At 38.1% G+C, this 24,390-nt stretch overlaps 1 protein-coding gene across 1 annotated transcript in view; it reads left to right on the top strand.

Annotated features, from left to right (window-relative positions):
* Positions 1-24,390, top strand: part of GDPD4 (glycerophosphodiester phosphodiesterase domain containing 4) — a 170,780-nt gene that overhangs the window by 47,596 nt on the left and 98,794 nt on the right. Inside the window, exons 2-7 of the mRNA XM_043908215.1 lie at positions 5,957-6,153; positions 8,548-8,651; positions 16,527-16,624; positions 19,443-19,498; positions 23,724-23,822; positions 23,893-23,986. Coding sequence (XP_043764150.1) covers positions 5,971-6,153; positions 8,548-8,651; positions 16,527-16,624; positions 19,443-19,498; positions 23,724-23,822; positions 23,893-23,986 — 634 coding nt within the window. The 5' untranslated portion in view covers positions 5,957-5,970. The remainder of the gene's footprint in view (positions 1-5,956; positions 6,154-8,547; positions 8,652-16,526; positions 16,625-19,442; positions 19,499-23,723; positions 23,823-23,892; positions 23,987-24,390) is intronic.

The raw sequence follows: 24,390 nt of genomic DNA, 5'->3' as shown, positions 1-24,390 counted from the left end.
AATTACTAGAGCTAGTCAGTGAATTTAGCAAAGTTGCAGGATACAAAATCAATACACAGAAATCACTTGCATTTCTATATACTAACAATGAAAAATCAGAAAGAGAAATTAAGGAATCAATCCCATTCATCATTGCAACAAAAAGAATTAAATATCTCGGAATAAACTTACCTAAGAAGACATAAGTACTGTACACAGAAAATTATAAAACACTGGTGAAAGAAATCAAAGGCGGCATAAACAGATGGAGAGATATTCCATGTTCCTGGGTAGGAAGAATAAATATTGTGAAAATGACTTTACTACCAAATGCAATCTACAGATTCAGTGTGATCCGTAGTAAACTACCAATGGCATTTTTCACAGAACTATAACAAAAAAGCTCACAATTCATATGGAAACACAAAAGACCCTGAATAGCCAAAGTAGTCTTGAGAAAGAAGAGTGGAGCTGGAGGAATCATGCTTCCTGACTTCAGATTATACTACAAAGCTACAGTCATCAAGACAGTATGATACTGGTGCAAAAACAGAAACATAGACCAATGGAACAAGATAGAAAGCCCAGAAATAAACCCATGCATCTATGGGTATCTTTATTTTTGACAAAGGAGGCAAGAATATACAATGGGGCAAAGACAGCCTCTTCAATAAATGGTGCTGGGAAAACTGGACAGCTAAAGGCAAAAGAATGAAATTAGAACACTTCCTATCACCATACACAAAGATAAATTCAAAAATGGATTAAAGACCTAAATGTAAGACCAGAAAGTATAAAGCTCTTAGAGGAAAACATAGGCAGAATACTAGATGACATAAATCAAAGCAATATCCTCAATGACCCACCTCCTAGAGTAGCAGAAATAAAAACAAAAGTAATCAAGTGGGACCTGATTAAACCAAAAGTTTTGCACAACAAAGGAAACTGTAAGCAAGGTGAAAAGACAACTCTCAGAATGAGAGAAAACAATAGCAAATGAAACAACTGACAAAGGATTAATTTCCAAAATATACAAGCAGCTCATACAACTCAATACCAGAGAAACAAACAACCCAATCAAAAAGTGGGGAAAAGACCTAAACAGACATTTCTCCAAAGAAGACACAGATGGCTAACAAACACATGAAAAGATGCTCAACATTGCTCATTATTAGAAAGATGTAAATCAAAACTACAATGAGATATCACCTCACACCTGTCAGAATGGCCATCATCAAAAAGCCTACAAACAATAAATGCTGGAGAAGGTGTGGAGAAAAGGGAACACTCTTGTACTGATGGTGGGAATGTATATTGATACAGCCACCATGGAAGATGGTATGGTGATTCCTTAAAAAATCTATGATTAAAACCACCATATAACCCAGCAATCCCACTCCTAGGCATATACCCTGAGGAAACCAAAACGGAAAAAGACACATGTATCCCATTGTTCATTGCAGCACTATTAACAATAGCTAGAACATGTAAGCAACCTAGATGTCCATCAACAGATGAATGGATAAAGAAGTTGTGGTACATATACACAATGGAATATTACTCAGCCATAAAAAAGAATGCATTTGAGTCCATTCTAATGAGGTGGATGAACCTAGAACCTATTATACAGAGTGAAGGTGTGGAGTAAGTCAGAAGAGAAAGATAAATATTGTATTCTAACACATATACATGGAATGTAGAAAATTGGTACTGAGCAATTTATTTACAGGGCGGCAGTGGAGAAACAGAGAACAGACTCATGGACATGGGGAGAGGGGAGGAGAGGGTGAGATGTATGGAGAGAGTAACATGGAAACTTACATCACCATGTGTAAAATAGATAGTGAACAGGAAGTTGCTGTATGGCTCAGGAAACTCAAACACGGGTTTTCTGTCAACCTAGAGGGGTAGGATGGGGAGAGAGATGGGAGCGAGGTTCAAAATGGAGGGGACATACATATACCTATGGCTGATTCATGTTGAGGTTTGACAGAAAACAATGAAATTCTGTAAAGCAATTATCCTTCAATAAAAAATAAATTTAAAAAATCTTTTAAAAAGTCATAAATTCTTTAGCTAGACAAAAATTCTTAGGTTTTCTAAAATACATAAGATATATGTCTGTATACAAAAGCTTTTCCACTATGCTTGATAAAGACTTGAGAAAGAACATAAAAAAAGACAAGACGGAGAAATTGGAAAACATAAACTAAGTGAAATGGGAGCACTAGATATGAAATAGAAAATAGTGAAACAAACTATATAAAAGTAAAAGGTCATCATGTAATCCAGTTGTTTTTAAACATGACTGCTCATTAGAAACATATCTGGAGCTCTGAAGAGAAAAAAAAAAGCAGTCATGGGATTTTTGTTTTTCAAAAATTAAGATAATTCTGATATGCATCTGGATTTTAAAAAATGATTGCAGATTTTTCTATTAAATCCTAGTTTTAGATATATAGAGTTCTATTATTTTTCTGTTGACCAATCATGATACAGTTGTATTAAGTTACTAAAAGTTACATAATCACAATAGTAAAAGATGTTTATCATTTTCCACAATCAATAGCCAGATAAAAAAGATAATTACAACTGCAATCCATAATGGGAGCATGATTAACTTAACAGTATAAAATAATTACATACAATTTAGGGGGTCAAGCAGAGTGATGTGGTAAGTGGAAGTGCATATATGCATATGTTTTCATCCGTCCAGCTAGTGTATGTCTTTTGGTTGGTGCATTTAATTCATTTACATTTAAGGTAATTATTGATAAGTGGCAACCCACTCCAGTATTCTTGCCTGGAAAATTTCATGGACAGAGGAGGTGGGGGGGGGGGGGGCAGCTACAGTCCATGGAGTCACAAAGAGTTGAACATGACTGAGCAACTTCACTTTCACTTTCATGATCCTACTACCATTTTATTAATTGTTTTGGGGTTATTTTCTGTAGATCTTTTCCTTCTCTTGTGTTTCCTGCCTAGAGAAGTTCCTTTAGCATTTGTTATAAAGCTAGTTTGGTGGTGCTGAATTCTCTTAGCTTGTGCTTGTCTGGAAAGTTTTTGATTTCTCCATCAAATCTGAAAGAGAGTCTTGCTGGGTAGAATATTCTTGGTTGTAGGTTCTTCCCTTTCATCACTTTAAATATATCATGTCATTCCCTTCTGGCTTGTAGAGTTTCTGTTGAGAAATCAGCTGATAGTCTGATGGGAGTTCCCTTGTATGTTATTTGTTATTTTCCCCTTGTTGCTTTTAATATTTTATCTGTCTTTAATTTTTGTCAGAATACCATGTATCTTGATGCTACTTGGGTTTATCCTGCCTAGGACTCTCTGTGCTTCCTGAACTTGGCTGACTGTTTTCCTTTCCCATGTTAGGGAAGTTTTTAGCTATTACCTCTTAAGATATTTTCTCAGGTCCTTTGTATCTCTCTCTCTCTCCTCCTTCTGGGACCCCTATAATATGAATGTTTGTGTGTTTAATGTTATCCCAGAGGTCTCTTAGGCTGTCTTCATTTCTTATCATTGTTTTTTCTATATTCTGCTCTGTGGCAATGATTTCCACCATTCTTTCATCCAGGTCATTTATCCATTTTTCTGCCTCAGTTATTCTACTATTGATTCCCATTCTAGTGTATTATTCATCTCTGTTTGTTTGTTCTTTAGTTCTCATGGGTCTTTGGTAAACACATTTCTTGCATCTTCTCCATTATTTTTCCAAGATCCTAGATTATCTTCACTATCATAATTCTGGATTCTTTTTCTGGAAGCTTGCCTATTTCCACTTAATTTAGGGGTTTTATCTTGCCCCTTCATCTGGGACATAACTTTCTGCTTTTTCATCATGATTAACTTTCTGTAATATGGTTTTTGTTTTAGCTGCTACAGGACTGTCCTTCTTGTTTCTTCTATCTACTCTCTGATGGATTAGACTAAGTCACTTGTGTAAGACACGGGAGGGACTGGCAACGGGAAAAACTGAGTCTTGCTCTGGTGGGCAGGGTCTTGCTCAGAAAAGCCTTAATCCAATTATCTGCTGATGGCTCGGGTTACACTCCCTCCCTGGTAGTTGTTTGTCCTGAGGCGACCCAGCCCTAAGGTCTATGGGCTCTATGGTAGGGTTAATAGTGAATTCCAAGAGGGTTTACACTGTGGGGGACCTTCCCATCCTGCTGCTACTAGTGCCCCCATCCCTCTGGTGAGCTCTTAACAACCCACACCCCCACAGGAGGCTCTCCAACACTATTAGATAGTTTTGGTTCAGTCTCCTGTGGAAGATTTTGTTGTGCAATCCATGATTGGAGTCTTTGTTTCCCACAGTCCTGTGGTAGTCCTATAATTAAATCTCACTGACTTCAAGGCCAGATTCCCTAGGTATTCCCAGTCCCTTTGTTTGATCCCCAGGCTAGGAAGCCTGACATGGGGTTTGGAACCTTCACAACAGTGGGATAGCTCTTTGGTATTATTGTTCTCCAGTTTATGGGTCACCCACCTGGCAGGCATAGGATTTGATTTTATCATGATTGCACCCCTCCTACCACTTCACTGAATCTTCTTCTTTGTCTTTGGACATGGGGTATCTTTTTTTTTTTGGGGGGGGGGGGGGTTTGTTCCAGCATCCTCCTGTCGATGGTTGTTCAACAGCTAGTTGCAATTTTGGAGCTCTTGCAAGAGGAGATGATTGCACATCTTTCTACTCAGCCATATTGAATTGGAAGTCCAGACTTCATGTTCTTAACTACAACATTAGATTGTCTTTCACACACACACAAAAGAAGCACAACAGAAAATTTCCGGGAGCAAAGACTATTGTCTGGGATCAAGTCTTTAAGAATTTTTGTTGTTTGATTTAATTTTTTCTTTTACTCCCCTAATTTCACACATTCTCTGGAAGTTCCTTTGTCTGAGAACTTTGTTCTATCACAGAGGTATGAGGAAATGCAGGAGTGACAGTTAGATGTCTTTCAATATCTATTTTTCCTTTTTTAATAGTAAGAAAGCCCCTGTTAGTGAAATGGCTCATACAGTTTCTTTAAATGTCCTTAAAATAAGAGGGAGCACCCTTCTTTGTTCCTTCTTCCTTCCTGATAGTTGGCATTTGGAGTGATAGATATAGCTTGAACATCCATTTTGCACCCTGAGAAGGAGCCATGTGCTGTCATGGAAGAACAAATTGGAAGATGTCTGAGTTCTAATGACATTGGGGAGTAGCATGCCACATAATTTTGTTTATACCTTTTTGGGGGCAAATTTTTGTTGGCAAAAGCAAAAATGAACTTGATTTCAGCAACTGCTATTCTGAATATTCCATCATTTTTTATTGAGGCTAGCTCTTAAAAATGCCATACGAGAGGTGAGAATGGCAAGGGGAAGGCATTTGTATGTCTAACTCATTAGTCAAGGATTGTATTTTTTTCATATACTTAACCCATGCCTCTAAATTCTCAAGCTACTTCACTAGCATACCACAGTTTTAAAAACACATTCATATCTATTATCTAATTTGATATTTTCAGCATCTATTAGTTGGCTAGGGCAGAGAATATGGTACCTTTTAGAGGTAAGAAAATTAAACATTGAATAGTGTAATAAATACTAAGTGTAATAGTGTAATAAATAGTGTAATAAATACTAAGCTAATTCATGGGAAAGAGAGGGTGAAGCTCCACTCTTCTACACCAAATCCAGTGCGTCTCCCTAGATTATAAACTTTTGAAAGATCTATCCATTGTTGGGGCTTCCCTGATAGCTCAGTTGGTAAAGAATCCGCCTGCAATGCAGGAGATCCTGATTCTGTTCCTGGGTAGGGAAGATCCCCTGGAGAAGGGATAGGCTACCCACTCCGGTATTCTTGGGCTTCCCTTGTGGTTCAGCTGGTAAAGAATCTACCTGCAATGTGGGAGATTTTTCTGTAGAATCGTGGGGTAGGAGACATTTGAGGGAACTTCTGGATCCTGACTTTTATTTACCATTCCAGCAAAAGGGTGAACCATGGATGACATTAACAAGACTGAGGCTGGGAATGAGGAGACAGGAAGAAGGGAAAATAATTCATGGATTAAACGCAACTTCAACTATGAATGCTATATGACTTTCCTTAATGGCTGCTACAGCTGCAAGTGGGAAGCCCAACAGAAGAAAAAACCCAGACGTCCACTCTGCTGCTGTTCTTTGGTACAGGGCAATGGGAAGGAGATGGGCCATATTTTCTTAGATATGGGGAACATGGGCCTTGAAAGAAGTGCTTTAATTGTGTGTTTATCTGTGTGTGTGTATGCCTATGCAGACAGTCATGCCCCTTGTGTAATGTGTCAAAAATAACTATTTATAAGGTGAAAGGTGATCAGAATTGGATAGCTAAAGAAAAGAAGATGGCAAAAGAAGTGGTATCAGAGGAGGAGTCAAAGTGCTTAGTATAAAGTGTATTTTAGGTAGAGCAGAGGATATGGATGGAGAAGTGACGGGAAGTGAAGCTAGAGACAGAGGCGGGACAGATGTTGTGTGGTTTTAAGAATTTTATTTCTACCATGTAGGGAGTTAAGAGTCCCTACAGATTTTAAGATACCAAGGAGAATAGTAGTGTGTTCAGTGAAAAATCAACACAATAAATTGTTGAATTTATACTTATTAGGTGATAAATGGTAAGTGATCAGGTTAGAGAATGTTTTAACCAGATTGTGTAGTAACTTTATGTCAAACTAAAATGTTTGAACTTTTTCCTGGAAACAGTGTGGAGGGTTTGAACATTTTCAAATGAGTGACAACAGTGAAAATCAAAATAAGGAAATGTATTTATTCATCATTTATTGAATGTGTGCCATAGTGAATAAGACCACTAAGGCCTCTGGCCCTCCTGCGTGTCACAGTCTACTGGGATGAGTTAGGTAATAAACAGTAATGAAGAAACATGGTTTCAGCTAGAGATAAGAGCTTTGAAGACAATGCATAGGAAAATGTGTTAGGTAGATGGAAACATGGTTAGAGAAGACTACTGTGAAACAATGTCACGTGAGCAGTCTCTTAAGTGAAGACATGGGACCACCCATGTATATGTCTGGGGGCAAAAATATTTCAGGCAGAGGAACAAGGAAATGCAAAGCTCTTGAACTGGGAACAGATTTGGTCATGTTTTAGAAACAAAGAAAAACAGCATGACTGGAGTTCAGAAATGGCATTAGTTTGTAGAGTGGGATGAGGTCAGGAGTGAGCAAGGCTTAATCATGTAGGACCTTTGGGCCACAGCAGGCAGTTTGGATGATGATTCTCATATGGTAGCAAGTTCTGGGAGAGTTGTAAGCAGGGGAGTGACTTTATCTGATACATGTTTTTATTTTATTTTATTTTTTTAAGGCTAATTACTTTACAATATTGTAGTGGTTTTTGTCATATATTGACATGAATCAGCCATGGATTTACATGTGTTCCCCATCCCTTTCCCCCCTCCCACCTCCCTCTCCACCCGATCCCTCTGGGTCTTCCCAGTGTACCAGGCCCCAGCACTTGTCTCATGCCTGATACATGTTTTTAAAAGGTCACACATATTTTATGTAGAGAGTGCATATAAACCTGAGTCAAAACCTGCTCTCTTCATCTTCCTACACTCTGGAAGCAGTGGTTAAGTGCCTTAATGCCTGTAGTGTCTCTCACCTTTTTGGGGTATTCTTTCTGTTTCCCATTTAATTTCTTATGTCTTAGTCTTCACAATAGCCACATAATTTATAGAAGGCAGAGATTGTATACATTTTTAATAGTTTGGATGCAGTATCCCAAGGAGGCGAAATTTCTCATTCATGTGGTACAGCAATGTTCCCAGGGTTTGACAACTCTGACTTGGCTGATTTTGATACGATTTCAGTTCATGGGGTTGTCTTCAAGGATCAGTTTGTTCACCTTCTCCATAAAAATACTCTCCTCTCCATCTTGGCTTTGGGCTCACATATCTGGATAGTGCCCCTGCCACCACTTAGCTATGTGACCTTGAGTCAATTACCTTACCTCTCTGAGCTTTAGTTCTTTCTTCTGCAAAATGAGGTTAACAATACCTAACTTATACGACTATATTGAGTAATAAGACAAATGGAAATCATTTGTGAAGTCCCTAGCATTGTATTCATATAAAATGGCTACTCAAAAAAATAAAAAGGAGGTTGTTTATTCCCTAAATTCCTCCCTTCCCAAAAATGTGGGTAGTTAAATGATTAAGTGAATTTGTGAATGAACATGTTACTCAACTAATGAACAAACATTTGATACTTGACGAGGTGGATAAATTCAACAGATGGTTGTTGAGACACTGTGATAGACACTGGCAATATATAGAAGGGTAACAGAAGTTCCTTTTCCTCAAAAAAGAAACAGATGACGTCTGTAGAAAAATGATTCCAGTTCAGGGTAATGTTATAAATAGGCTTTTACAAAATTCCATAGGGGTGAAAGAATACAGTGTTCTCTCCAGCCTGGGGAGTGTAATGCTGCAGTATAACTACGTAGACCTCTGGGGAGTATAAACAGATGTTGCTGAGAGATGATGGATAAATGGAGCTAAATGAGACTTCTTTCTCTTCCCAGAGAGAGCAATTATTTTACCCATGGCTGATTATGTCATTTTTCTTGTCTATAATTTTGCTGTTTGCATGGGTGGAGACTTCAAATGAATACAATGGCTTTGACTGGTGAGTTTCACTTTTTTTTTTATTTTTCATTTGTATAAGAGTTCTTTGGTCTGATAGCCACATGGATGCTATTTAGGCTGAAAAGATCTAGTGACATAAGAGGGAGAGTGGAAAAAAATTAGGTGTTCTACAGCTAGTGGATGGGAAGCACAACTCTGGGGAGGGGTATGGTTGCTCAGCACCCTCGGCTACTCTACTTCCCTTCCACCTATGCTCCCTCTCAAACTTAGACCAAATCTGCTCAGTGAGAAGCCTTCTTTGTGCTTCCCGTGCCCACAGTCCTTCTATTCAGATGACTCCCTGATAGCTTGTTCCTCAGCTTCTCTGTCTGGGTTACTGACACCTCCACTGGTTGGTCTTCATGATCTCTGTCCATGAACCCTGATGTCTCTGCCTCACCTCCAGCCTCTGTTTCTTCCTCTTCTCCTTACTGGGCTTCCTAAGACTCTGGAGACAGAAGCAGTGTCCCGTCTCATCACCTTTTCTAGCCAGATTCCTGCTCTGAACTATTCCTAGCTCTTCCAGTTTCTCTGGCCTGACTGATATATTGTACCATTACTTGGTATTTGAGGACAAGGCGTGAAACCGTTAAGAGGTAAACGGGTGGGGTCCGCGCAGTCCGCCCAGAGGATTCAACCCGGCGGCGGGTCCAGCCGTGCTGGCGGCCCGGCGGATCTTTCCCGCTCCCCGTTCCTCCCGGCCTATTGCCTACCCAAAAATGTAAGACTGTAATGGATGTAACGTTTATTGCCAACAAGTCTGTTGAATGGTGGGGACAGATTGGGAAAATAGCCCTGGTATAAGATGGGTAGCCCCAAATAACACTCGATGGATTTGTGGATACAATCTTTGGCCCTGGCTCCCTGTAGGATGGGTGGGGAGATGTACCCTAGGGTTTGTGTTTGCCCCTGGAAGAATTCATAAGCAAAAAATTAGTCATCCTGTTAATTTACCTTATGTTAAAGCCCGATGGTCACGCTCTGTTTTTCATTGGTATGATTATTTAGCCTCAATTTTTATGCCCTCTTTAGGAGCCACTGATACTATGCTCAGAGTAGAGGCTTTGAGCAATTTTACAAAACAAGCTTTAACAGATACTAGAAGAGCTTTAGAGGCTCTTAATGAAGAACAAAAACAGATGAGAAAAGCCATTCTACAAAATCGTATGGCTCTGGATATTCTAACAGCCTCTCAAGGGGGGACATGTGCCTTAATAAAAATGGAGTGCTGTGTATATATTCCTGATTATTCCTCAAATGTTTCTGATGCTTTAGAAGATATGAAACAACAAGTAGCCGCTACGGATTTTTCTGACTCCAGCATTTGGAGTCAGATATCTGCCTGGTTTCACGGTGGTTGGTGGAAATCTATAATTTTTATTATTATATGCATATTATTATTGCTGTGTTTTGGCCCTTGCATTTGTCAATGCCTATCTGAAATGATAAATAAAAGATTGTTGATGTTTTCCCGTTTGCAAACGCAGCCATTTCCCTTGAGGGAGATATATAAAGGCCATTAGTCAAAAGAAAAGGGGGAGATGCGGGGAGCCGGCCTGACTGCTCAGGCTCCTTCTTGGCCCTGAGAGAGATCAAGAGGTCCCTCTCTGTCCCGCCACCCCTGATTTATTAAAGTGCAGGTTGGCCTTTCTTACCTCCCTCAAGGAAATTGCTGTAGCGACCTTTTACCCATTTTCCTGATGAGATTGTCAGGCTCCTGTTTATGGCTTATGTCTAGGTAATCTTTAGGTAATCTTTAACTGATTGTAATCATACTAAGACGCTAGTCTTAAAGAGTTGAGATAAAATTCCTGAGCGAAGACTAATGCCTGTGATTCTGCACGTATACATGTCCTTGATCTAAATTTAGTGAGTCCTGTTAGCATATATGTATGTTACCCCTCAATAAAGTTGTCGGTTGTCGGTTTCAGTCAAGAGCTGACTCCGTCCCTCTCAACCCCATCTTTCCGAGTCTCTATTTTCTTAGGTATTCCGGCGATTGCGTCCGTGACCGGTTCGTTTGCCGGCAGGCTCTGGCAAATCACCAATCTGTTTTCTGTGTCTATGAGTTTGGTTGCTTTGTTTCCATTTTTCATGTATAAATGAAGTCATATGGTATTTATCTTTCTCTGTCTGACTGATTTTACTTAGCATAATGCTGTCAGGGTTCATCCATGTTGTCATAAATAGCATTTTTCATTTTTTATATAGTTGAATGATACTCCCCTGTATGTATAAACCACATTTTTATTAAGTCATCAGTGGACATTAAGGTTGTTTTCTTGTCTTGGCTATTGTAAATAATAGACTTTTTATAAGGGCCATGCTGATTGGCATGAAGTGATACCTCGTAATTTTAACTTTCATTTCTCTAATAAATAACAGTGTTGAACATCTTTTTCATGTGCTTGTTGACCATCTCTATGTTTTCTTTGGAGAAATGTCTATTTAGGTCTTCTGCCCAACTTTTTATATTTCATTGCTTGTTTGCTGTTGAGATGCATGAGTTGTTTGTATATTTTAGAGATTAATCCCTTGTCAGTCACATAATTTACAAATATTTTCTCCCTTTCCGTGTGTTGTCTTTTCATTTTGTTAATAGTTTCCTTTCTTATGCAGATGCTTTCGAGTTTAAGTAGGTCCCATTTGCTTATTTTTTCCCGTTACTCTAGGAGATGTATCAAAAAGGTAGTGCTACAATTTATGTGAAAGAGTGCTCTTCCTATGTTTTCCTCTAAGAATTTTATAATATCTATTCTTACTTTTAGATTTTTAACCCATTGTTATTTTATTTTTTGTGTATGATGTTAAAGAATGTTCTAATTTAATCCTTTTAAAAGTAGCTGTCCAGTTTTCCCAGAACCATTTATCGAGGAGACTGCATTTTCTCCTTTGTATATTCTTGCCTATTTCCTCATACATCAGTTGATCATAGGTGTTTTGAGTTTTGGGTTTCCCAGGTGATACTAGTGGTAAAGAACCTGCCCGTCAGTGCAGGAGACCTAAGAGATGTAGGTTCAGTCCCTGGGTTGGGAAGATCCTGTGGAGGAAGACACAGCAACCCAATCCAGTATTCTTGCCTGGAGGATCCCATGGACAGAGGAACCTGGCTGGCTACAGTCCATAGGGTCACAAAAAGAGTCAGACATGACTTAACACATGTGAGTTTACTTCTGTTTTTTCCATCCTGCTCTGTTGATCTACATTTCTGTCTATGTGACAGTACAATACTTTGTGCCAGTACTACTTTGATTAGTGTAACTTTGTAATATAGTACGAATTCAGGGAGCCTGATTCCTCCAGCTCCATTTTTCTTTCCAATGTTTGGTTTGGTTACTCAGGGTCTTTTGTATTTCCATACATGTTTTAAATTTTTTTGTTATAGTTCTGTGAAAAATGGCATTCGTGTTTTCATATGGATTGTACTGAATCTGTAGATTGCCTTGGATGGTATACTCATCTTGACAATATTGATTCTGCCAATCCAAGTACATGGTACATCTTTCCATCTTCAGTTTCTTTCATCAGTGTCTTATGGTTTTCAGAGTTCAGGTCTTTTGCCTCCTTAGGTATATTTATTCCTACATATTTTATTCTTTTTAATATAATGGTAAATGGATTTGTTTCTTAAATTTCTCTTTCTGATTTTTTGTTCTTAATGTATAGGAATGTAATAGGGTTAATTTTGTATCCTACAACTGTACCAAATTCATTAATGAGCTCTAGTAGCTTTGTGGTAGCATCTTTAGGATATTCTACTTATAGTATCTTGTCATATGCAAACAGTGACAGTTTTACTTCTTCTTTTTCAGGTTGAATTAATTTTATTTCTTTATCTTCTCTGAATGCCATGGCTAGGACTTTCAAAATTATGTTGACTAAAACTGGTGAGAGTGGACATTCTTGTCTTGTTTCTGATCTTAGAGGAAATGCTTTCACCTTTTCACTGTTGAATATGATGTTAACTGTGGATTTGTCATATATAGCCTTTATTATATTGAGGTATGTTCCACCTATGCCCACTTCCTGGAGAGTTTTTATCATATATGGCTACTGAATTTTTGTCAAAAGCTTTTCTGCATCTATTGAGATGATCTTATGGTTTTTACTCTTTAACTTGTTGATGTGGTGTATCATAGTGATTGATTTGTATATATTGAAGAATCCTTGCATCCTTGGGATAAATACCACTTGAAAATGATGCATGATCCTTTTAATCTGTTGTTGGTTTCAGTTTGCTAGAATATTGTTGAGGATTTTTGTATCTATATTCATCACAGTTATTGACCTATAATTTTCTTTTCCATGATATCCTTGTCTGGTTTTTGTACCAGGGTGTTGGTGGCCTCATAGAATAAGTTTGGGAATATTCCTGCTTCTGCAGTTTCTTTGGAATAGTTTCATGAGGATAGATGTTAACTCTTCTCTAAACCTTTGATGGAATTTGCCCATGAAACCATTAGGTCCTAGACTTTTTTTTCTTGAAAGACCTTTGATCACACTTTCCATGTCAGTACATATGACTGGTCTGTTCATATTTTCTATCTCTTCCTGTTTCAGTCTTGGAAGGTTGTACCTTTCTAAGAATTTGTCCATTTCTTCCAAGTTGTCCATTTGGGGGGGGGCGTATAGTTGCTTATAATGGTCTCATATGATCCTGTGTATTTCTGTGGTGTCTGTTGTAACCTCTTATTTTTCATTTCTAATGTGAATAATTTGAGTCCTCTCCCATTTTTCTTGATGAATCTAGCAAAATGTTTATAATTATGTTTATCTTTTCAAGGAACCAGCTTCTAGTTCCATTGATCTTTGCTGTTGTTTTGTTTCTATTTCATTTATTTCTATTCTATTCTTTATGATTTCTTTCCTTTTACTAATTTCATGTTTTCTTATTCTTTAGTTATTTTTTGTACAAGGTTAGGTTGTTTATTTGTGATTTTTCTTGTTTCCTGAGGTAAGATTATATTGATATACACTTTCCTGGTAGAATAGCTTTTGCTGCATCTCAGGTTCTGGGTCATTAGTTTTCATTGTCATTTGTCTCTAGGTTTTTTTGTTTTTATTACTTCTTTAATTTCTTCAGTGCTTCATTGGTTGTTTAGTAGTATACTATCTAGCCTCTAAGTGTTTTTGTTTTTTATACTTTTTTCATGTAGTTTACTTTACATCTTATAGATTTGTGCTTGGAAAGGATGCTTTATATGATTTCAGTTTTCTTAAGTTTACCAAGTCTTGCTTTGTGGTCCAGCATGTGGTCAGTCATGGAGAATGTTCCGTGTGTATTTGAGAAGAATTTGTGTTCTGCTGCTTCTGGATGGAATGCCTTGTAAATATCAGCTTCTCAGGTGGCACAGTAGTAAAGAACCTGCCTGCCAAAGCAAGAGACACAGGTTCAATCCCTGGGTGGGAAGATCCCCTGGAGTAGGAAATGGCAACTCACTCCAGTATTCTTGCCTGGAAAATTCCATGGTCAGAGGAGCCTAACAGATTACAGACCATGGGCTCACAAAGACTTGACCACAACAGCACACACTTTATAAATATCAACTAAGTGTATCTGGTCTAATGTGTTACATAAGGCTTGTGTTTGCTTATTGATCTTTTGTCTGGATGATCTGTCCATTGATATAACTGGGGTGTTAACATCCTCCACAATTATTGTGTTACTATCGATTTGTCCATTTGTGGCCATTAGTATTTGCCTTATATATTGGGGTACTCCTATGTTAGATGTATATATAATTACAGTTGTTATAATAGCTTCGTCTTGGATTGATCCCTTGATCACTGTGTAGTGTTCTTCTTTGTCCATTGTAGCAGTCTTTATGTTAAAGTCTATTTTGCCTAATGTGAGTATTGCTACTCCAACTTCCTTTTGATTTCCATTTGCATGGAATATTTTTTCTATCTCCTCACTTTCAATCTGAATGTGTTCCTAGATATGAAGTGGGTTTCTCATAGGCAGCATGTATATGGGTCTTTTATGTATCCATTCAGCTAGTGTATGTCTTTTGATTGGAGCATTTAATACATTTATATTTAAGTTAATTATCAATATGTATGCTTCTACTGCTATTTTCTTAATTGTTTTGGATTTGTTTTTCTAGGTCTTTTTTCTTTCCTTCCTCTTTTGTTCTACTTTCTTATGGTTTGATGACTAAGTTTATAGTGTTGTGTTTGGATTCCTTGTGTGTGTGTGTGTGTGTGTGTGTGTGTGTGTGTACATGCACACATCTAATTAGTTTTTGGTTGTGCTGTTTCCATGAGGTTTTGATACAGTAGTCTGTATATGTATAAGGTTGTTTTAAGTTGCTGGTCTTTTTCTTGCCTAGAGAAGTTCTATTAGCATTTGCTAGTCTAGTGGTGCTGAATTCTCTTGGCTTTTGCTTGACTATAAAACTTTTGATTTCTCCATCAATTCTGAATGAGAGCCTTGCTGTGTAGAGTATTTTTGGTTGTAGGTATTCCCTTTCATCACTTTGAATTTTTTGTGCCACTCCCTTCTGGCCTGCAGAGTTTCTGCTGAGCAATCAACTAATAACATTCTGGGGATTCCCTTGTATGTAATTGGTTGCTTTTGCCTCCTTGCTTTTGATGTTTTTTCTTTGTCTTTAATTTTTGTGAATTTGATTACTATGTGTCTTGTCATGCTCATCCTTGGGTTTATCCTGCCTGGGTTTCTCCATTTCCTGGACTTTAGTGACTGTTTCCTTTCCCATGTTAGGGAAGTTTTCAACTATTATCTCTTTAAATAATTTTTCAATTCCTTTCTGTCTCTCTGCTCCTTCTGGGACCCCTATCATGTGAATGTTGGTGCATTTAATGTTGTCTCAGAGGTCTCTTAGACTGTCTTCATTTATTTTCATTTTTTTTTTCTTCTGTTCTGCAACAGTGATTTTCACCACTGTGTCTCCCAGATCACTTATCCATTCTTTTGCCTCACTTATTTTGCTATTGATTCCTTCTAGTGTATTTTTCATTTCAGCTATTGTTCATCTATGTGTGTGTGTTCTTTAGTTCTTCTTGATCTTTATTAAACAGTTCTTACATCTTTTCAATCCTTGCCTCCATTCTTTTTCTGAATCCTAGATCATCTTCACTGTCAGTATTCTTAACTCTTTCTGAAAACTTGTCTCTGTCCACTTCACTTAGTTGTTTTTCTGGAGTTTTATCTTGTTCTTCATCTGGGACATAATCCTCTGCTGTTTCAATTTTTTCTTGCTGTTTTGTGATTGTGGTTTCCATTCCAAAGGCTGCAGAACTGTAGTTCTTCTTGTTTCTGCTGTCTGCCCCTCTGGTGGGTGATGCTATCTACAAGGTTTGTGCAATTATAACATTGTTTAAGAAATCAATTTATTAGCAGTTTTATCTCATAAAGTACTTTAGACACAAAAAAGACCAGAGATGTTTTTAAAGGGTCCAAAGCTCTTACACAGAATATAGACATTAATATAGTTGCTTGCTGTTATGTAAGAAAACATATATGGATAAAACTCTGCTGAAATGGAAAATATTAACTATGTGAAAGCAGTGAACTTACGGATGACTTTTCCTCTTTTGACATTCCAGAATTTCTATATTTTTTTTACTGAGTACAAAGTTTTTGAGTATTCTAAATAGTATTCTAATTCTAATAGTATTCTAAATAGCTTTTAAAAGCCATACAACTCACACAGAACCCCATTAACGAACATTATTGTCAATAGAACAAAGTTAAAACTTCTGAAATAAATATCCCCAAAGGGTATCTATTCCCAAATTGCTTTTCTTCTTAGCCCCTGTTTTCTTATACCTCATCTAGTCCAGTCTTATCCCTTATCCTTGACACAGATGCTACTAATATATGTATTTTAGGAATTGAAACATGTTTTTGCAGGGTTGTTTTCCTAGGTACAAGAATTTGGTTCTTTTGGTCCCTTGTCTTGCTGAGTGTCCTTGGGATCCTGGCTGCCTACACAACAATGCTGGTGGTGAGTAATGTTTCCCATTTCCCCCACCCCCTTTTCAAGTAGCCTCATGAGGTGCTCTTGTCCATGGTATGGTTCCCAATTGGTGCTGGGAGCCCTCAGATCACCCTTAGCAGAGTTTGGGTTTACATCAGCCCCTCGAATATTAGGGAGGAGGGATAGATTGGTGAGGGGGGGGAGATTTGTGCTGTTAGAAGGTATATCTTTCTACTTTGACCTTTTGAAAAGGAGACAGGACATCCCTTTTCTCTTCCTCTGTTTCATGGCTTATTTTCTGGTTCACTCAGTATTGTCATTTTAGATGCTCACACCTTCACATGACAGTACTTTTACACATTTAACTATTCATTTCATAGTGCATCTCCTGAGAATCAGTCTTTCTGGGCCTTACAAACTAGTGTGCCCAGAGTCTAGTGTGTTACACCTGTTATATTGTGCAAGTGCTAGTCCCCTAGTCCAGGTGCAAAGTACATTTATTTTAGCGAGTATCTTTACACAGTAGAGACCCTGCCTATTTCCTGACACAGTAGTATCTGTAGTGTGAGAAATTCACACCAGACATAGTAGTGTCATGTAGTATGAGAAACTGAGGCCAAGAAATAGAGGAATCTGTAGAAGTGGAATATTTATGGGAGACTAACGTTTAGGTTACTGGAGTTTTTCGGTACCCACTTACACATAGGATGTATATATCTTTCTCTGATTTCATAATTTCTTGTCCCAACTTATTTCTTGTCTGACACTAAAAAACCCAACTCCCAAATCAGTTGGCATTTGCATTAACTTTTCTTTCAGCAAAATATATTGATTATTGTATGAGTCATAAGTACTGAGGTTACAGAGATCAAAGACATGCAGTTTCTGATTTTATTCAGGGCACTTCAAAGACAGAGGTATGAGAAATAAAGTTACAATAGTCCTTAATTCAATGAGTTTAGAATCTAGTAGGGAAGTAAGTCCTAGACAAAAATAACCAACACAGACAGAGCATTATAATTGTCATTAGAAGGCCTAAATAAAGTTCAGGAAGAGGTTACTTTCAGTCAAGAGGATTAAGTGAAACTTCTTGGAGGAGGTGGCAGAGGAGTGAGATCTTGAACAGATGTTGGATTTAGACACATGTTTATGGGAGTGCGGAAGAAAGTCCAGACTGTGGCAACATCATGACAAAGTCAGTAAAACAGAGATATATGGAGTGTGACTAGGTAAGAGGGAAGAATCAGTACTGTTAGCATGTAGGGGATAGTTAAGAAAATGGGGAATATGGTTAAAACAATAGACTTGTGATAGATTTTGTAAGGCCTGAAAAGTAGGCTAAGATACTTGGTATAAAGCAGATTCTAATTAGGATTATCATTTTGAAAGTCATTGCGTGAAGGATGTCTGTAGACAGAAATTAGTTAGAAACTTCTCTATTTAATGAGAAAAATGCAGATGAATGATGTATTTGGGGCTAGAATCTGGCCACCGAATTGTACTACTCTCATACATGATCAAAATAAAACTAAGATGGACTTCCACTGTCCAATAAGCCATGTATTTTTTAATAGGCTTCTCCTCTGCCCTACATGTTTTTGCATACAGTGGCAACAAAAGAGGAGACCTAGATCTGTTTCTGCTTTAAGTTATTTTGTAACCTTTACCAAGTCACATAACTCTTCTAAGCCTCAATTTCTTGGTTCAAATGAGAACTATAATAATATTTAATGATATTTTATAGGGCTTGGTAATGTACAAATAAATGGCCTGGTGACTCAGTCAGTAAAGAATCAACCTGCAATGCAGGAGACCCAGATTTGATCCGTGGGTTAGAAACATCCCCTGGAGAAGGAAATGGCAACCCACTTCAGTATTCTTGCTTGAAACATCTTGCTTGAAACATAGAGGAGACTGGTGGCTACAGTCCATGGGGTCACAAGAGTTGTGCACAACTTAACAACTAAACCACCACCAAAGTACAAATAAAATCATATCCATAAAATTATTTTGATAAAAAGGTGAGTGCCTTATGCATTCAAACGCTCCTTAATAACCTAAGAATCTGAAGACTCCAGTTTTCAGTCTGTGTCTTCACACTGACTTGGTGATTACATAGATTTAGATTCAAACCTAATTACGGTTTATCGACTAATACCAATGTTAACAGCTGTGGTTAACACTTGTAACAATGGCACTGGTTCCTCAAAGAAGAGCTTTTTTTAAAAAAAAAAAAAGACTATTTATTTATTTGGCTGTCTTTGGGTCTTGGTTGCATAGTTCGAGGTCTTTCATTGATGTGTATAGACTCTCTAGCTGTGGCATATGGGTTAAGTTGCTCCTCTGCATGTGGGATTTTAGTTCCCCAACCAGAGATCAAACGCTTGCATCACAAGGTAGATTCTTAACCACTGAACCACCTAGAAAGCCCCCAAAAAGAGCTTTTAAATGACCCTTGGAAGGGCTGGCCCATGACCTCTGTTCTCTCACTAGTGTCTCTACCTAGTACCAGGAATAAGCTCCATCACAGGGAAAAGAAAATTGGTAGAAACTCAGGAAGGATATCAGTGTACTGATTGTTACAAAATCCCAGAGAAGATAGTAAATTCTCTCTGGGTTGCTGGTGAAAGTTACAGCTAGGAAGTAACATGTGAACTGTGTTTGATGGGTCCATAGCATGGGGAGGGATAGCTTTTTAGGCAGAGAACTAGCATGGCAAACTCTTAGATGATGAAAAGGGCAGGTGTAGCAAAGAGTGAATGTAATGCCAGACTGTGAAAGGAATTTTGAGTTCAGTTTGGGGTAGCATCTTGGTTTTTTCTCTTTCTTTGTTTTTTTTTTTCAGGTAGTTGGATTTTTGTTGTGTTGGGAAAAAAATGAACTATACCTGCACTGGTATCATAAGGTAGGACATCTGAATCTTCATAGGAGACCTGAGACAAGGACTGAATGTGCCTCTTTGGCACTAAGTGTTAAATACAGAGCCTCCCTTTCTTTGTCTCCCTTAGAAACAAGAGACCTGCTTACACTGTTTCAACTGAAATCATTCAGTTTCTAACAGGTGGAACTGACTTCCTGACCAAGCTGAACCCAAACTTTATTTTTTCTCACTACTTCATGTTAAACTCATTCTGTGATTCTGTTCTTCCCATTCCCATAAAATCCTGTGCAGACTCCATTATTTTCCCAGTTCTTTATAGTCACAGAACTTTCTTATTTCAGTCATTAAGAATTTTAGTTTATTGTAGTAGACCAAGCTTTCCTGATGGCTCAGCGGTAAAGAATTCTGCAATGCAGGAGACACAGGAGATGCAGGTTCAATTTCTAGGTCAAGAAGATCCCCTGGAGGAGGGCATGGCAACCCACTCCAGTATTCTTGCCTGAAGAATCGCCATGGACAGAAGAGCTTGGTGGACTATAGTCCATGGGGTCGCAAAGAGTCGGACCCTGTTGTAACCTAAATGGGAAGGAAATCCCAAAAAGTGGGGATATGTGTATACATACAGCTGATTCCCTTTGCTGTACAATAGAAACTAACACAACATTGAAAAGCAATTATATTCTAATAAAATTTTTTAAAAATAAATAAATTTAAAAATAAAATTTTACTAGCAGTAACAAAGGATCCATATCTGGTCTAAGGAACCAGGTATCACTGACCCAACATCTGAAGACATGCAGCTCATTTCCAAAACTGCCTCCCTCATTTTGTTCTGCCATGGGCTTGAGCATCTCTAACACAGCCCCTTGCTGTTTATAGGCTTTCAGGTATGACTTTGATACCATTCCTCGTATTTCCTCAAATCCAGGAACATGTCAAACTCTGAGTGGTCTCCTTAAATTTCCTGTTACTCAAAAGAGAAGGATGAGCTGAAAATACAAATTTAACAGTTAGAATGAATAGAAATTGAAATTGCAAGATCATAGAGGGAAACAGGAAATTGAAGAGTGAACATATAGGCCTTACTGAGATCCGGTTTTGGAGTTGAGACACCATAAGCAGTTAGTCACTACCAAGAAAACCTATGGGTTAAACCATTCTAATTACTATTCCAGGCTTGTGTCTATTATAGAAACCATGCTTACGTTGCCTCTGTCAGTGAGTGCTGCTACTTGGCCTCCACCTAGCAGAGTCTCATCATTGCCTTTGAACTCAGGAAGCCAGTTTCAATGGCAGCACTTCTCACCTTTATCCAGGCATAAAGGATGGCCACTACAGTGCTTTTCAAGGATGCTGACACTTTCCTCACCAATGTGTTTTTCAGTGTCCTCTGAGATCTCCCACAGAGCATGATATAGACTGGCTTAGCTCATCATAGGTGATGTTAACATCATTCCAGTAACCTTTTCTCAATAAATCATTGGATTCTTTCTTCCACATTACACCAAGAAACTGCTGGTGTCCCAATTTTATAAAGCATGGGCTACTATTGACTGAAACTCCAGTACTTTGGCCACCTGATGCAAAGAGCTGACTCATTTGAAAAGACCCTGATGCTGGGAAAGATTGAGGGCAGGAGGAGAAGGGGACAACAGAGGATAAGATGGTTGGATGGCATCACCGACTCAATGGCCATGAGTTTGGGTAAACTACAGAAGTTGGTGATGGACAGGGAGGCCTGGCGTGCTGCAGTTCATGGGGTTGCAAAGAGTTGGACATGACTGAGCAACTGAACTGAACTGAACTATTGAGCCAAGGTTTCAGATACACAAACAGAACCACTCTGAGATGCATAATGCCTGGATGCTGATACATTGAATTTAGAATCTCTGTTAAGTGTACATGTATCAATAAATTCAGCCTGATTTAATATTATTTTATTTTCTCCTTGTCTAGCATACTTAATATTACATTGTTTTTTCCTTGGCAAACATCCTCAGAATCAATTCTGACACACATTCTACAGGATTTTTGTTAATAAATTTTAACAAAGCCGTCGTCTCTTCAGGTATTCTGTGATCTAATTCCAGCTACAAATGCATAACCAATGAGAAGTGGTGGAGCTGGTTATTAGAGGAGTTGGAATACCCTTGGAAGATGGCTAATTTGTGTGGACCTTTAAACCCTTGGCCTTTAAGTCTCCCTGGCAACGGAGTTTCTTTAGGGCTTGAAATTTCAGTGTGAAAAGAGTAAACCTGGAAGGAAAGGATTAGCAATCAGGCCTATAGTGCATTCCCTTCTGCTTAAATGTGCTCAGAGAACAATCAATGACCTCAATTAAAACTCTTTATTTTAAAAAATCTATATATAACTAATAACCCAACCTCCTAATAAACATACTAAAGATATTTATTAGCCAAAAGATAGTGAAGAGTCCTTGTCTATGGAAATTTCTAGGAGGATCTAAATTGGCATATCTAGGTTGCTTACAATAAATAAACTTATCTGGAATTTATAGATTTGTAAGGTGGGAGGCATGGCTGGCTGAAGTTGTGCAGTTAACAAAATATAGTTTTTAAAAAATGATGCACCATAACCCAAAAGATAACTTCTGCGGAGAAATGTTTTCACATACTTTACTCAAAACACACCTCACAGTTTGGGTCCCAGACCAGAATACATCGTAATGTAGGAAAGACCTTTTTATGAATAGCTACTTTTGACAGATTTCCAAGGGAAACGATTTTATCTGTACCTTATAATTGCCTTAAATCATTAGAAAAGCTTGGTGTTGAATAAAATCACAGAATTACATGAGATTCAAGTGAGTCTCATTTGTCTATTAAAGTTTGTATTGTGATGCATTTGATTTGCTAATAAGTTATTTAAGATTTAATATCTATATAGATCTATGTATAGAGGAGTTTGGACTGTCATTTTTGTTTCCTGTAATGTCCTTGTTGAGTGTGGATATCAGTGTTTTTGTTGGCTTCAAAAAACAAGTTAGAGAAAATTTCCTCTTTATTCTTTGGAAGAGTTTTTTTAAAGTTGAAATATTTCTTCCTTAAATGTTTGAAAAATTAACCCTGAGGGCAGCAAGGCCTGGAGTTTCTTTTAAGGGGTTTAATTACAGATTCAGTTACTTTCATAGATAAAGAATTATGGAGGAGTGGAAACCAAGCACTGTCTAGAGGGCTACATACATACAGAAAACTATCTATTTGAAGGGAAGTAGTTAAAGTTATGTATTCTTGGTCTCAATGTTAATTTCCTATGACTATAGTTTTCTGGACAGCAGGTTTTTTTCATCTGTTCACCAAATATTTATAGAAAGTTTATTATGTGTCAGACATTCTAAAGATAATAAATATATGATCATGAACATTATCCCTGATTTCATGAAGCTTATAGTCTATTTGGGGAAGGCATACATTGAACAAAATACTGTTTCCCTGAGATTGTATTGAGTCATATTTTTAAAAAGCGAATATTTGTAATGGCTACTGTTGAAACTGAATGAGGCATGCTAAGCAATGTTGAGGGCCAAGCTGACATGGAGATAATAAAACAGCAAAGGAATCAGACCACATTGCTGTGTAGGTTTGTTTTTTTTTCCAGCCATGGTGCACAAAAAAGACTTCACAGCAAAGAAGATGGATTATTAGGCCCATGGACTATTAAAGAATGGCTAGATTAAAAAAGATGAGGAATTGAGGTCCCTGAAACTGTGAGTACATGCATGGCAATCCACTCCAATATTCTTGGCTGGAGAATCCCGTGGACAGAGGAGACTGGCAGGCTACAATCCATAGGGTTGCAAAGAGTTGGACACAACTGAAGTGACTTATCACACACTCATGCACATTTCCCAAGGACAGTTCTGATCCAAGCTTAGTGTCTAGAAGTCAAAGTGAAAGTTGCTCAGTTGTGTCCAACTCATTGCGATCCCATGGACTATACAGTCCATGGAGTTCTCCAGGCCAGAATACAGGAATGGGTAGCCTTTTCCCTTCTCCAGAGGATCTTCCAAACCCAGGGATTGAACCGAGGTGTCCTGCATTACGGGCAGATTCTTTACCAGCTGAGCCACAAGGAAAGCCCAAGAAAAGTGGGTAGCCTGTCCCTTCTCCAGCAGATCTTCCCAACCCAGGAATCGAACCAGGGTCTCCTTCATTGCATGCAGATTATTTAACAACTGAGCTATCAGGGAAGCCCCAAAGAAGTCAATGTATTCTTTTTATTTCCCTAGATCATGGTTCTGATAGTGATTATGTTATGCTCGTTATTGATGTGGATTCTATTAACTTTTTGTAGAGAGAGATGGCTCACCATTGGGCTGTCACTGAAGGTAAGCACCATCCTTAGTTGTAGCCCTGTCTGTCCAGATGTGTTCAGCCTGACTTTTGGCTTTCTCTCAGGTCTTTGCTCCCTACATACACCTGAGCAGCATATCTGCAATGGTTTTGCTTTCCTGGCCTGTGGCCTTCTACTTGATCCATTTGGAAGGAGAAGGTATGTCCTAAGGGTGGAACCTTCCCTGATTCTTCCAGCTCTGACTTTAGCTAGTGTACTTTACTCAGCCAAACAAGGTTGGTAGATAGCCAGCACTGTAGCTTTTTGAAATTCATTTAGCTTGTTATTCAGGCATGCTTCTTCTGGTCAAAATCACAACCCTACATGGCCTGTCATAGCATTTCTCTGATCAAACAGACCCTCTTCCAAAAAGGGATTCTCCTTCTAGAAAAACAAGAATTTTCTCTCTGTTGTTACACATTGACTGTCTGGGAATAGATTGAAGTAGTTGTGGGCAGGGTAGAGGGAATTTTAATTTCATTTGACCAGTGATGGTACAAGTCAGAGTTCTTTTAGTTTATATTCAAATATTACTATTTTCAACTCAAGAACCAAGTGCAGAT

The sequence above is a fragment of the Cervus elaphus genome, chromosome 1, assembly GCF_910594005.1.
Source record: "Cervus elaphus chromosome 1, mCerEla1.1, whole genome shotgun sequence".
NCBI lineage: Eukaryota > Metazoa > Chordata > Mammalia > Artiodactyla > Cervidae > Cervus > Cervus elaphus.
The sequence above is the reverse complement of the archived record's forward strand: the minus strand, read 5'-3'. Positions and strand labels throughout refer to the sequence as shown.